The sequence below is a fragment of the Squalius cephalus genome, assembly GCF_949319135.1.
Source record: "Squalius cephalus genome assembly, chromosome: 17".
Taxonomy (NCBI): domain Eukaryota; kingdom Metazoa; phylum Chordata; class Actinopteri; order Cypriniformes; family Leuciscidae; genus Squalius; species Squalius cephalus.
Window position 1 is genome coordinate 34,107,845 of NC_137138.1, and position 14,469 is coordinate 34,122,313.

The window sequence follows — 14,469 nt, forward strand, 5'->3', positions numbered from 1 at the left end:
CACACAACACAGCCGACACAGGCAAACACACAACACAGCCGACACAGGCAAACACACGACACAGCCGACACAGGGAAACACACGACACAGCCGACACAGGCAAACACACAACACAGCCGACACAGGCAAACACACAACACAGCCGACACAGGGAAACACACAACACAGCCGACACAGGCAAACACACAACACAGCCGACACAGGCAAACACACAACACAGCCGACACAGCCGACACAGGGAAACACACGACACAGGTAAACACACGACACAGCCGACACAGGCAAACACACGACACAGCCGACACAGGCAAACACACAACACAGCCGACACAGCCGACACAGGGAAACACACGACACAGGTAAACACACGACACAGCCGACACAGGCAAACACACGACACAGCCGACACAGGCAAACACACGACACAGCCGACACAGGCAAACACACAACACAGCTGACACAGGCAAACACACAACACAGCTGACACAGGGAAACACAACACAGCTGACACAGGTAAACACACGTGCTAGAAGAGTTTTTGTTTTGTTTGTTTCTGGTCCCGCTTCGGATGCCACGATGCCATCAAGCGGTATCTCTGGTCGTAATCAGTCCTTCACTGACCAATCAGCGTTCATTAGCAGAATGCTAGCGTGTTATGGGCAACAACAACTCAACCTGTAAGAAATCGAAAGGACACAAGTACTCGTTCATTCAACTTTCGACATATAACCCATGCTGAACTTGCAAAACCTACAATAAAATCTGAGATTTCTCAACGGCAATCGGGTGAAAGAGACCAATTTAGCCGTTTAGCTCCATAGACTCCCATTCATTCTGCACTCATGGGAGATCGCCCCCAGTGGAACTCTGGTGGAACTACAACCACAATTCGGTACAATAGGACTTAATAGGGCGTGGCCAGGCTCTCCGTAGACGGGCTCTGCCAATATTCTAAAGATGGCGGCGCCCTCGTTTCTCTGGCGCAGAAGGTCTATAGTGCATCATTTGGGACGCTGCTATTGTCAGAATGATTTGGTGTAACTCCCTCCAGAAGCGTCTCACATGAGTGTGTTCCCGAACACCAGCATCCGAACGCTAGAGAACATGACAGCGTTTACTGAGTTTCGTCTGACGCTCTGAGACACTCGTTTATGATGGAGGGAAGAGGAGCAACTTCCGTTTTTATTACTGATATTTTGAGTAATTTGCGAAAAGTGACGATTTTGTTCTCTTGAACACACCGGACGGAAATGCTGATTCATTCGCAAATGTTTTGTGTGACGTTCCAATTTTGCAAAGTTAAATTCGCAACTTTGGATGGAAACGGCTTTGGAGTTGTTGCTGACCCAAGCGTTACCCATCAGTCATTGGCAAAGGCCATAAAAGTGATCGGAAGTGTTTGGAAGCCACGCGATAGCCTCGTCAACAAGAGACCCATTTTCAGAAACTAATACAAGGTAACAACCTTAAATTGACAACTAGTTCATTTTTGGACAATCTAACTCCTTTAACCTCAAAATGTTTCAAGAGTGAAGCGGTTCCTAATAATGCACTGAGACTTCAGTGAGCGATAATACTTGGTTGAACTGGCGCTTGTTCTGACTGCATTAGTGTCTGAAACCACACACGGAAACACACTCTACAGTTTCACATCTTCATTTCGATGTTGTAGTCTGTGCTGTTCACTCATCCAACTCATCTAAACATTATTTGTAGCACCTACTGTTCAATAGCAATAACTACTTTCCATATGAAAAAGTCTGAGGATTATAGAATTCTGTTCCTTTTAGGAGAAAATTCTAACAATAAATGTGATTTCGCAATACGTCAATATATGTTCTCTAAATGTAAATGTCTAGGGAGAAACACTGAGTTTTATTAGCAACACTTCAGAGTTTGACAATACAACAGATATCCATTACTGTCTAATTCATTTTACAAAAAAGTAGTGTAAATACCTCTGCTCTCAACCACTAGAATACGGAAACATACTATATCGTTTCTGATCGCACTGCAAACTTTGTTATTTTTATTTTATTGTCTTTAATTCTTTTATTCCTCAGTATTTCTCGTTTTCCAGAGCAAATGTCTAAAGATTATTAAATCAAGATGGATTATTGTACTGGATACAAAATATAAAGTCTTGTTTTCTGTGAAATTTTCAAATCATAAACTCACTTTATTCTGATCAAAGAAGAAATATCTGGCAACGGGCACAGAAAAATCAACTTCATTCAAAGGGAAGTTTTCATAACTCATCGACAGATCTTTGTTTTAATCATAAACTCACTTCATTTTGTTCAGTTTTTCAAGACTTCAGCTTACGTTTGCATCTCAGTTAAACATGTCTTGATTTAAACTTGTTTATATATTTGTATTGGAAAACAGGACTGAAAAACTGAGGTATTCATGGCATTAAATGTTGCACAAAAATGAATATGATTTTAAGACTTTCTGCTCTAACTGAAGACCTTTCTAAGGCCTTGATTTATGTGTGGGCGAATAAAAAAAAGTTATTTTATTGATAGTGCAAGTAATATTTATTTAATCTGAAAAATGTAGCAACATTAAGTGTTACTGGAACATGAATTTACATTAAAACTGAGGACTTTGCCATATTTCAGCCACTGATCATCAGAAGGAACGTTGACAGATACAGAACAACTTACTGAAATGAAGCATGAATGGTTTAAAAGCATTTGCTTGAATAGAGCGTGATCATATCATGTAATGCTAGAACGGATGCTGCGTTAAATATTTCAGTTAAAGGGTTAAATCTTTTTGGGGGCTCGTCCGGGATTTAACTGAAAAAATGTATTGCATGTGTTAACGTATTAATTTTGACAGCCCTAGTTCACATACAACTCAGTTTTTATTTGAGGGTTGACCGAAGAATAAGTTATATTAATTAACAGATTATTAAATAAACTTTTTTCAGCTGAATGAAAAGTTTAATTTAGGTTTCAGTAAAATTAATTTTGGTGCATTCACTAGCAGTAACCCATAGAGATCGATACGAACATTTTGGCCGATACCCCTTTGTATTTCAAAGCCGATAACCGATATATTGGCCGATAAATCTAAATCCAAGTTTATATAATTTTTAAGAGCCTGATTACAAAATCAAAAGTCTCACTATTAAAATCAATGTCCTCAAGCACACAATTATCATGTTTTCTTTATAATGTTATGTAGCCGATATGACAGACTTGCGCTGCACATGTTGCGCTGAACCTTCTTGAAGTGATTACAATCATATTTCCAGCAATTCAAAGCCGTTATGTTGAACAGTGCACATCTGAAGTGTCTCAGCTGAAGGAAATAATACATTAATCAGCTTTAATATATCAGACAAATCTTCTTTTCAGGCCGATAAGGATAACAGTAAAACCGATACCGATATGATGGCCGATATATCGCGTAACTCATAATATTCCATCAAAGTTGCCGCAGATGTTGAAGTAAGCGCTTCACTCGTACCTGTGCTTTCCTCAGCAGATCGGTGAAGACAGAGAACCAGTCCGGCGTCAGCGTCTCCAGCTCTAAGGTGATGATGGCCAAGGCCAGTATGGAGCCCTTGAACTGCCAGAGCTGGTGGCAGGCCATGCAGTGCTGCGCTTGCCTGGTCCACAGCGAGGCCTGGAGAACCGGCCTGTTCTGAGAGCCGGCCCGCGCCCGCGCCAGCGCCGGCACCCGGGACATCAGCAGCCCGTGATACTGCAGGAGGAGGAGGAGGACAGGGCTTCAACAACCACACCACAACACCATCACCACCAGGACAGAGGCGCGCGCATGTGTGTGTGTGTGTGTGTGTGTGTGTAAAACACGTGCGGTGTGTTCAATAGTCTCCATTACAGAAGTCTCCGTCTCTTCTAGATCCCAATCCAGATAGGTTGTTTGTTTTGTTGTTGTTGTTCATATTGAGATATATTGAGTCCCTGATTGACTTTCCGTCACTAGTGAAGTCAGAGCTGAATACGAGCCCAAAGCAAGATATTACACGCATCATCAATGATGAATAATTATGGAAACTTTTTAAATAACGTGCAATTATGCGTTATGAAACTTACATTAAAGGGGTCATGACATGGATTTTTTTTAATTTCTTGAGGTTGACATATAATGTTATTGAAGTTTTTTGCACACAAAAAAACAAAAAATATGTGGAAAACTGATTATTTTTAACCCTCATTCTGAGCCTCTGTCTGAAATGATCAGTATTTAAGGTAAAATCAGTTTTGTCAGTAAACGCCACTGTTATGATTGGCTAACGTCACTGCATAGGAAACAGTATCAGCGCTTTACCGTTACGAACTCTCCATTACACTGTGTCTCGATTACAAAATAAATGCTCTTGACAAATTTATAATCCTGTGACGCGATCCGAGACGCCATTAAAATAAAGCATCCGCTTGTTTCCGACGCTGGGATCTTCTGAAGTCTGAACAGAGTTGAACGACTTTAGATTTAAGTCTAAATTTATGTGATTAAAGTAGAGTCGACGTCGACTAGTCGCTGATGACGTCTGTAAATCGCTCTTTTCTGTTGAAAACGGAGTGTAAAAGTGGACTTTATGGTAAAAAAAAAAAAAAAAAAAAAAATTCTCCTGTTGCGCCCTCTATAGGCCATGATCAGCGACTCGCTCTGGAGGCGGGATATGCAAATGTTTTTGCCCATGTGACGGCACATCCCACAATATCAAAACGAGCTGTTTTTAGAGCTTGATTAAATAAATGCTTCGTGTATACAGAGGACGTTTTAATCTCTGAAACTCGCAGGAAGTTTTAATGGGACAAAGACCTCTTATATGTCAAAAGATTAAGGAGAAATGGATTTCTCATGTCATGACCCCTTTAAGAGAGTAAATAGGACCGATTCTGGTTTCACGTTTACTTTTAATGCTCAAGTTTTATAGGTTCAGCCTAAAAATAAATAAGCCATCTTGATCGAGTATATATCTCTAGAATGTTTCGTTAAATGTTTACTGTGGAAGCGTGACTTTCCTTTGTATCTATGGCTGTATGTGAGCGTGTCTTCACTTTACAGATGAGTCACATGGTAATATATATTTAAGGTATTCTAAATTATGGATATTTATTTGGGAAGTTAAGGAAATTTATTTTTCTATGCTATTAGATATTTTTTCATTTCACAATCAATTATATTTCATTATTCTATGCGTTATAGATATCTTTAATATGACCTATATGGGTTGATCTCACATGCCAAAAAAAAAAAAAGAATCACGCAAAAATGAATGGTTTGGATAAAGAAAATGAAGCATTTTAGGACCATCGAGATTCTTTTGAATTGTGGCATTATTATTCAATAATGCAGTACAAGTGCTTTACAGTGTATATTGTTAGGTATATCATTTCCACATTAAATATACGATATTAGGTATATCGTTTCCACATCGTTTCCACATTTCCATACATAAAAATGAAGACAATTTTTACAGTAATGAGAAGGAAAAATATGCTCAATTGCCATAAAAACCAGTTTTTCATGAATGAAAGCCAGAATCCTGCATGCCGACGTTTTTCCATTCAACTGCCTTAAAATTGAAAATGCGTCTTTACAAAATAATTCCTCGTGATAAAACTGTGGTAACTTTAGATCCTGAGGTGCTTATCACACCAAAACCAGCCACTGAATGGGAAAATTATGTTAAATATGGATCTATCCCAACTAATGTCTCAAACGGTCCCAAAATAGGCTTGGTTTTCTTTATCCAACATACATGTATTTTGATTTGGGGTAAAATATGACCCAGGTTTCACGAGATTCTCCCATATTTAAACTGATTTTATCATTTTTTTTAACTAAGAGATTTTGTTTTTTTCAGGATCAGGATCTTTCATTCTTTTAAAGCCACAGAAGTATTTTATCGGGGTCTCGTTCATGTACTTTGGCTGTTTTATGGCTGTCCGTGGTGTGCCAAAACAGCAGCGCTACACACTCACTTCCGCTCCCATGTTTAGCGGTTGATCTGATCGTGGCTAAATGCCTCTTTGCCACATTAACTTCTGCTAAAACTTCATATTTTGGGATTTTTAACTGAACCCCAGTATGTAGGAAAGATGAAGTATGAAGATAGCTCTGATTTCTGAGAGTATATTTGCACTGGAGATGTTTTGCAGGGTTATCTATCTGCTTTACTGCTAAAGTTAAAGTCAGATCAGTGCCTTGGCCGAACACAGATGCCACGCGGCCGCACATTTACATGCACAATATCAAGGACCAAAATTCAATGTCTGCTGATGTTTGCAATGGGCACATCAAAATGGCTGTATGTTTTCTAGGGTTGGGTATCGAGAACCGGTTCCACTTCAGAAGGACGTGCGTATTTCAGTTCCTCTCTGCGCATTTTAATATGCTTTAACCCATTCAAGCGCAATAAGACTCGCATGCTGTTTTCTGTGCCGCTCACACACCTCACGCAAAGATGCCTCTCATACTGCGTCTCTTCAGGGTTTTTTTGCACTTGAACGGACTAACACTCACAAAAATGTGTCAAAATATCCTCGTAAACACAGTCGGTTATGTCGTAAGTGAACGTTAACGCATGTGTATCAGTGTATTGGACCCGCGCAGCTCTTAAAGGGACAGCAGCCTAATATTCCTGCTATAATAACACTAATCAAACAACAAAAGACAAAGAGAAAATGCACTCGCTGTTCTTGACTGAATAACTTTTGTAACTATATTTGTAATGTATATTTATTCATAAACTGAAGTGTTATTTTACATTTGATTACAGTTTCTGTACCGGAATACCTGAAAATCTTTTTTTTTTATTACGGAGTGTGCACTTGTCTTTAATAATGCTTAAAATCTATATCAGTTTGGCTAGTTGTTTTTGCGATTAAACCACAGGCAAGCGTTCCCCGTGTGTAAGTGTTCTTTAGCCTGTTGATGTCGGTTCATGATTTTCAGCTACAAAGATATTGTTTTGCAATAAGATTTTTTACCTCATTAGAATCAAAATTACTAACGGATAAGAATCGGCATCGAGAATCGGTGAACATCGGAACGATACCCAACCCTAATGTTTTCCTGTGCTTTTTTGTACCGTTAAGTTCTGATCTGAACACAAGAAAGATGAGTTGCGACTCACGATGTGAATGAAATCCATGGGCGTAGCGATGTAAAGGTCCCAGTGCAGCTTGTGTAATATGACCCGCTCCATGCGAAGAATCTCAGCTGTCGAGAACTTGCATCTGCTTTGCTCCAGCAAGTCTTTAACCGATGCAATCACCTGTTCGCCAACAAAACAGAACAATAAAGGCACTGGAATGGTTAACAGTGGTGTGGTGTGTCTCTGTGGTTCCTGCGTCTTGCCTCGTCCTCCTCGTTGACCTTCGCAGCGAGGATCAGAGAGGTGATGGCCATGCACTGGAGGTATTTCAACTGAGTCTGCAGAGAAAGAGGGAGAACTCAGAGTCTGAGCCCGAGTCGGGGGGGAAGCGTGTAAGGGTGGGTTCACTCACTTTGACCGCGGCGAGCAGGCTGTTGAGGACACACACTCCCAAAGCAAACGTCTCGGAGGAAAACTGGAACGTGCCGCTCATGTCACGCATCCACACAATCACCTCGTGGTACTGAGCTGGGCTGATATCTGAACCCTGCATGCAAATCATACACTTTATGACATTTGATTGTATATATATATATACAGTGCCCTCCACAATTATTGAACCCCCTGGTAAATATGATCAAAATTGGCTGTAAAAAATAAATCTGCATCGATTATCCTTGTGATCTTTCATTCAAAAAATGTGCAAAATTCTAACCTTTCATTGAAGTAAAAGAATTGAAAGTGGGGGGAAATCACATTATGAAATAAATGTTTTTCTCCAAAACATGTTGGCCACAATTATTGAAACCCCTAGAATTTTTTACGAGTAAAATATCTCTGAAGTATATTCCCATTAATATTTACCTTTTTTAGTACACCAGGGTGACTAGGAACATGAAATTGTCCAGCTATGACTTCGTGTTTCACAGGAGTTTAAATATGAGGAAACACAAAGGCCAAATCCCCATAATCATCCATCACAATGAGTAAAACCACAGAATACAGTTCTGATGCGTAGCAAAAGATTGTTGAGCATCACAAACTAGAAAGTGGCTGTAAGACAATAGCTAAAGAATTGAAAATCCCCATTTTGACCATCAGGGCAATAATTAAGAAGTTATAACCAACTAAAGATGTTATGAATCTGCCAGGAAAAGGACGTGTGTCTATATTGTCTTAATGCACGGTGAGGAGGAAAGTTTGAGTGGCCAAAGACTCTCCAAGGATCACAGATGGAGAATTGCAGAGATTAGTTGAGTCTTAGGGTCAGAAAGCCTAAAAAAAAAATTATCAAACAACCCCTACATCCCCACATGTTGTTTGGGAGGGTTTAAAAAAAAACCTCCTCGCTCATCCAAAAACAAATTCCAGCAAATTTAATTGTCAGACACGACTGGAACTTCAAACGGCACAGGGTTCTGTGGTCAGATGAGACTAAAACAGAGCTTTTTGGCAGCAAACACACTAGATGGGTTTGGTGAACACAAGGATAAAAAGTACCCCATGTGTACAATTTAATATACCATTGGATCTTTAATGTTGTGGGCATATTTTTCTGCTGGAGGTCCTGGACTTCTTGTTCAGATACATGGCATTGTGGATTCTATCAAATATCAACAGATAAAAAATCAAAACCTGATGCCTTCTGCTAGAAATCTTATAATGGGCCGTGGTTGGATCTTCCATCAGGACAACGATCCAAAACAAACATCAAAATCAAAACAAAAATTTGTTGTGGAGCACAAAATGAAGCTTCTGCCATGACCGTCTCAGTCCCCTGACCTGATGAGTGGGCTGAACTGAAGAGGAGAAGCACCAACATGGATCTGGGAATCTGAAGGATCTGGAGAGGTTCTGCATGGAGGAATGGTCTCTGATCTCTTGTCAGTTATTCTCCAAACTCATCAGGCATTATAGGAGAAGACTCAGAGCTGTTATCTTGGCAAAAGGAGATTGCAAAAAGTATTTAATGAAAGGGTTTCAATAATTGTGGCCAACGTGTTTTGGAGAAAAACATTTATTTCATAATGTGATTTTCCCCCCACTTTCAATTCTTTTACTTCAATGAAAGGTTAGAATTTTGCACATTTTTTGAATGAAAGATCACAAGGATAATCGATGCAGATTTATTTTTTACAGCCAATTTTGATCATATTTACCAGGGGGTTCAATAATTGTGGAGGGCACTGTATATATATAAACATTCTTTAATACAAATGATATTTCTTCTTTTTCACTTCTCAACTATACATTTATCCTGTGTTTTGGGGGATATGTGGTACTTTTTTTTTTTATTGTACCCATTTACCACAAAATGTATTTAACTACACCATAAGTTTGCATTTGAAATAGCACATTTTTCTGGACCTTGATAAACACCTAGATAAATATCCAGAAACAACTTTTTTAGGTATTTAATTTAGATCATCATCACAGGCAGAATTCTATGGGAGTTGTTTCCGCCACAGAAAAAAAAAAAAGAAAGAAAAAGTTTTGGACTTTTTTCCTCAGAATTGCGAGTTTATATATCACAATTCTGACTTTATAACACACAATTGCGACATTATATCATGCAAATCTGACTTTATAACTCCCAAATGCATGTTATAAAGTCAGAATTGTTAGAGATAAACTATATTCTGAGGAATAAAACAATTCTGAGGAAAAAAGTCAGTCTTTTTTCCCCTTAGAATTGGACTTTAAAAAAAATATATAAAAAAAAAACTCAATTCTGACTTAACTCGCAATTCAGAGAAAAGATGTCAGAATTGCGAGATATAAACTCAGAATTGTGAGTTTCTCTCTCGCAATGGGAGTTTATAACACGCAATTGTGAGAAATAAAGTCAGAATTGCGCTATGTAAACTCGCAATTGAGATAAAAAGTCGCAATTATCTTTTGAAATGTTTTATTCTGTGGCGGAAACAAGCTTCCATGGATATCTGTCATCTGCTGATTACAAAACCTGTAGGAATTACAGTTTTAGAAACGGTGTTTTGCCCATATATATCAGCAGAGGGCCATAGAGATGCATTCATTTTTTCTGGATGTGGTCAACTGCTCCTATCACATTGACATACATTTTGTGAATATATACATTTAAACATTTTAAAATACTTTAAAATCAGTATTTTTGTGAAAGGTTAGAATTTGGTGTTTTAAAGTGTCTATTTCTGCAATGCCACATAAAGTTGTCACAAAAAAAAATGCCACTAAAAAAAAAAAAAATAATAACTCAGTCCGATTGTATTTATAAATAATTTCAATAAACCAAATGTAAAAAAAAAAAAAAAAAAAAAAAAAAAAAATTATAAAAAAAAAAAAAAAAAAGACTAAATAAAACCAATAGCAAAAAGCAGAAATGAACAGGAGTTGTGTGTGTGTGCGCGTGAAAGTGTTAGTGTGTGCGCCTGTGAAAGAGTGTTTGTGTGCATGCGTGTTTATGTGTGTGTGTTAGGTCTTACCCATTCATATCTGCATTTGTGGCTGATTTTCTATGCCAAATTCTATACAAATGCTGTCTGTTGCAGTCACAGCTGTGTGTGTGTGTCTGTGTGTGTGTGTGTGTTCATTCCACACTGCATTTATGCTCTAGTACCAGGCCTTCATTTCAGTGTGAAATTTTCAGATTTATGCTGGATTTATTGATTTTTACTGAAAAATGAAAATAAAAACTTTAATTTTTCACCTTTCCCATTCATTTTCAATGTGGGATCAACCAAATGAAGCCCAGTTTTTTTGTGTGTGTGTGTGTGTGTGTGTGTTAAGATAAATAGTGTCCACCACTGAGATGAAGGGAACAATGTTTTTTAACGAGGGAAACATCAAATGCGGTCCGAACGGACCAAACGAGGGTTAAGTGTGTTCAGAAGCCCGTTAAAAACACACTCGCACCTGAACGCATCCGTCCTTCAGCACCGGCGTCCTCCAGAGCCGCTTCTCCCTGGCCAGGGTGTTGAACAGCAGTGTGTCCAGACGCCCGTTCTCCGCCTCGCCTGGAGCTTTCATGACTCGATCAAAACCTTTCCAAGGGGAGTAAAGCCTGGTGAAGACATGCACAGTTTAGTGGTTTAAGAGCTTTCATCCAAACTGATTTATTCAAGCAAGCAAGGCAGTGTATCAGTCAATACTTCTGACTGTGTGTGTGTGTGTGTGTGTTTTCTGGGGTCTACTGTTGTTTAAGCGGACCCTAAGTTAATAACTAATGATCTTTGCAACGGAAGTGAATCAATCAAAACTAACTTTATCTGGACAATAACTTTATTCTAGAGCTGCTGTAAAGCCAAACAATTTAATAATAATAATTATTATTAGTGATAATAATTTCCTATCATCACTGTAAAGCAGCTTTGAAACAATCTATAATTGTTTCAAACAATTATAACAATCTATAAGGTTAAAAGTGCTATATAAATGAAGATGACTTGACTTTAGTAACCTTTTAGTGCATTTCTCTTCTCTGACCTCCTGATGTTGGGGTCTATGCAATGCAAAATGGTCCCACCATCAGGCCTAAAGCACACAGTGTTTACTACCAATGTCTACATCTGATTAACTCGTGCTGGAATTGACTAAAATGAACAATGCACACGCTATCTGAACTTCAACAAGCACACAGGGAAGCAGAATCATCATTGGGAGATATGTGAAAGTAAAAGACAGGGCGATATGGGCGGGTCGCTGAGCGAGCACTTGTAAACAAAGGCAAGGAAAGTTTTGTAACAGAGATTACCTTTGCGAAAGGAAACACAGCTTCTGTCACTGGCTTCCACGGCATAAACATGCAGACAATCATTCCTCCATGTCTGGAAAACAAGCGCATTAATACACAACACCGAAACACAGAGTTAAGAAATGTTTCACTACTAACACTTCAAAGCCCTATACAAGACTAACAGACGTAAAGCAAGTGTTTGCAGCACAGAATATCGAGAAATAATCACCTTCCGAGGATGTAATGAAGACAAAGTCGCCAACAATTACTCCAGAGTCTGTTTTTGAACCCGCTTGACTCCGCCCGCGTATTTGAGCCCACGCTGAAGACCCCGCCCACACGTGTGACGTCAGGGGCCCGGGCCACGCCCACACGCTCGTCACGCACGTACTGAATTGTGTCAGTGGGTCGCGCATACGGGTTCTGTTACATAAAATGGTTGAATTCATTGTATTCAGACCTCATCGTGATGTTTTATCATTAGGGTTCAGTTTAAAATGTACAAAATAGCTATAGACACACAATAACAAGAAAAAGGTGTAGGCTGAAGCGATGCTCATCCTACTTAATTATCTAGCAAGCGTCACTTTTCTCACTGGAGTTAAGATAAACAAAAACAGTTACATAAGACATTTCCCAAAATGTGCATTTAAATAACTACAAAAGTAGGCCTACATTTCAAACATTAATACAATCTTTTACATTTCACATACACAAATTATTCATTTTGAGATCATTGTTTACTTGAGTAGCCAAATGGAGCTTGATTAAACTGTGCTTTAATTAAAGGTAGCCTAGCTACAACTGTGTAGTTTTTTAAGTATTTTATTAGCTAAAATCAATGTATTTATTCATAAATATGTTCTCATTGGTGTAAAATTACCTCTGCCAATAATCTGACTTATCCTCGTAAGTGAAGAATTTCTCATCTTTATTTACATTGGACGGGTAAGTCGAAGGAGGCTTCACTGATCTATATAATGATATATGTCTGTGACTGTATGAATGATGTGAGATTGACTTCTTTCATCATCAGGACGACATGTGTGTGTTACAGAGACAGTGTGTGTGTGTTCTTCCAGTCCTCTTTCTGGATGTTTCTGAAACAGAGATGAGGTGATCCTGTCTTTATCAGAACTGAGAGCGAATCAAAGTCATTTTCTTCACATTCTGAAGTAGGCTAGCACGCAGGGTAACTCCATTACTGCTGCTTATTTCATGCCATATGCTGAGGGGCATTAATTGCATTTTTTGAGTGGGACATTGGACAATAACTCACAAAAGTGTGTGTGTGTTGTTAGAGGTCTCATGTTTATATATGGGCGTCACCGGGGCTTCACAGTTGAGGAGCGACTCCAGCATGAGATCACCAACTCTGCATTCTTCTAGGTTGACAAAGACGGTTACCTGAGGAAGAGTGCCAAATCACAGCTTGGGACTGAGCTGCTGAAGCTGAGTCCACAAACAGATGAAAAAGGTCCAGATACCCCCCCGCACACACACGCCATCATTATCGACTTCATGGCATTGGTGAGAAAGGTCTCCTTAAAGAAACTCGATCCACCCATCAAGACATTCCACGACTTCGCTATTGCTTTGACATTTGTGACCCTGGACCACAAAACCAGTCACATGGGTCAATTTTGAGATTTATACATCATTTGAAAGCTGAATAAATAAGCTTTCCATTGATGTATGTTTGTGCAACATGACAACTATTGAACATCTGGAATCTGAGGGAGCAAAAAAATCTAAACATTGAGCAAATCTCCTTTAAAGTTGTGCATTTATGTTCATGATTTTGCTGCATTCACTCTCAGAAATACATGTTTTATATATTTACGGTAGGAAATTTACAAAATATCTTCATGGAACATGATCTTTACTTAATATCCTAATGATTTTTGGCATAAAAGAAAAATCGATAATTTTGACCCGTACAATGTATTGTTGGCTATTGCCTCAAATATACCCGTGCGACATGTGACTGGTGACGTGATCCAGGGTCACATTTATGGTCACCAAAGCTGGAGTCAACTGTGAACTGTTTTGAGATGGTCCTCACTGCAGAGCATAAAATCCGGGGGGAGGAGTCGGATAAAATCCAACTCCTCCCACCTTACATACCTAAACCTACCAATCTCCACCCCCTGATCCCTAAACCCACCCCTAAACCTACCCATCTCCACCCCTAAACCTACCAATCTCCACCCCTTATATAAGATCCGACTCCTCCCCTCGGATCTTGTGTACTGCATTGAGGTGCTACTGACTGTTTTCGACACTTACAGAGAGCACAGCATCAAACATGGAGAGAGGGAGAGAAGAGGAAAATAAACAAGTAATAAAAACTCAGTGAGTGTTTTAGCGCAATTTTCTCACCTCATGGGATCACAACACTAAGAGATAGTAAATCTTTTCCTGGATTTTTTTTTGTGCGTTCCCGAGATTAGACCTTCCTTAACATAATGCCGAAAACCCGAAGTCTCTAGGTGGTCTGGTTGAGGAGTAGATAGAAGATAGAAGAAATCATGAGTTAACAATCGCAATTTTGTCCGGTGGAAAATTGCGCTAAAAACATGGTTGTCCTTGATGTGATCTCACCAAACCAGAATGTTCCAGTGGTATTAGAGAACTGTTGGTCATCTTCCATTAGCAAAACTGCTTCTCAGGC

At 39.1% G+C, this 14,469-nt stretch overlaps 2 protein-coding genes across 3 annotated transcripts in view; one reads left to right on the forward strand and one right to left on the reverse strand.

Annotated features, from left to right (window-relative positions):
• septin8a (septin 8a) overlaps positions 1–6,328 on the forward strand; it is a 38,019-nt gene extending 31,691 nt beyond the window's left edge. The window contains exon 10 of one of the 2 annotated variants that reach the window (XM_079847166.1): positions 3,496–6,328. In XM_079847166.1, the coding sequence (XP_079703292.1) occupies positions 3,496–3,661 (166 nt within the window). In that variant the 3' untranslated portion in view covers positions 3,662–6,328. The remainder of the gene's footprint in view (positions 1–3,495) is intronic. The other variant, XM_079847167.1, reaches the window with a different exon arrangement.
• A 467-nt stretch (positions 6,329–6,795) lies between these two features.
• ccni2 (cyclin I family, member 2) lies at positions 6,796–12,124 on the reverse strand. Its single transcript, XM_079847180.1, has 6 exons — positions 12,025–12,124; positions 11,814–11,886; positions 10,976–11,123; positions 7,494–7,628; positions 7,345–7,419; positions 6,796–7,261 (listed from the first exon to the last, which is right to left on the reverse strand). Exons 3-6 carry the CDS (start codon positions 11,087–11,089, stop codon positions 7,049–7,051), a joined length of 537 nt encoding a protein of 178 aa, XP_079703306.1. The 5' UTR covers positions 11,090–11,123; positions 11,814–11,886; positions 12,025–12,124; the 3' UTR covers positions 6,796–7,048.
• Positions 12,125–14,469: the final 2,345 nt, after the last annotated feature.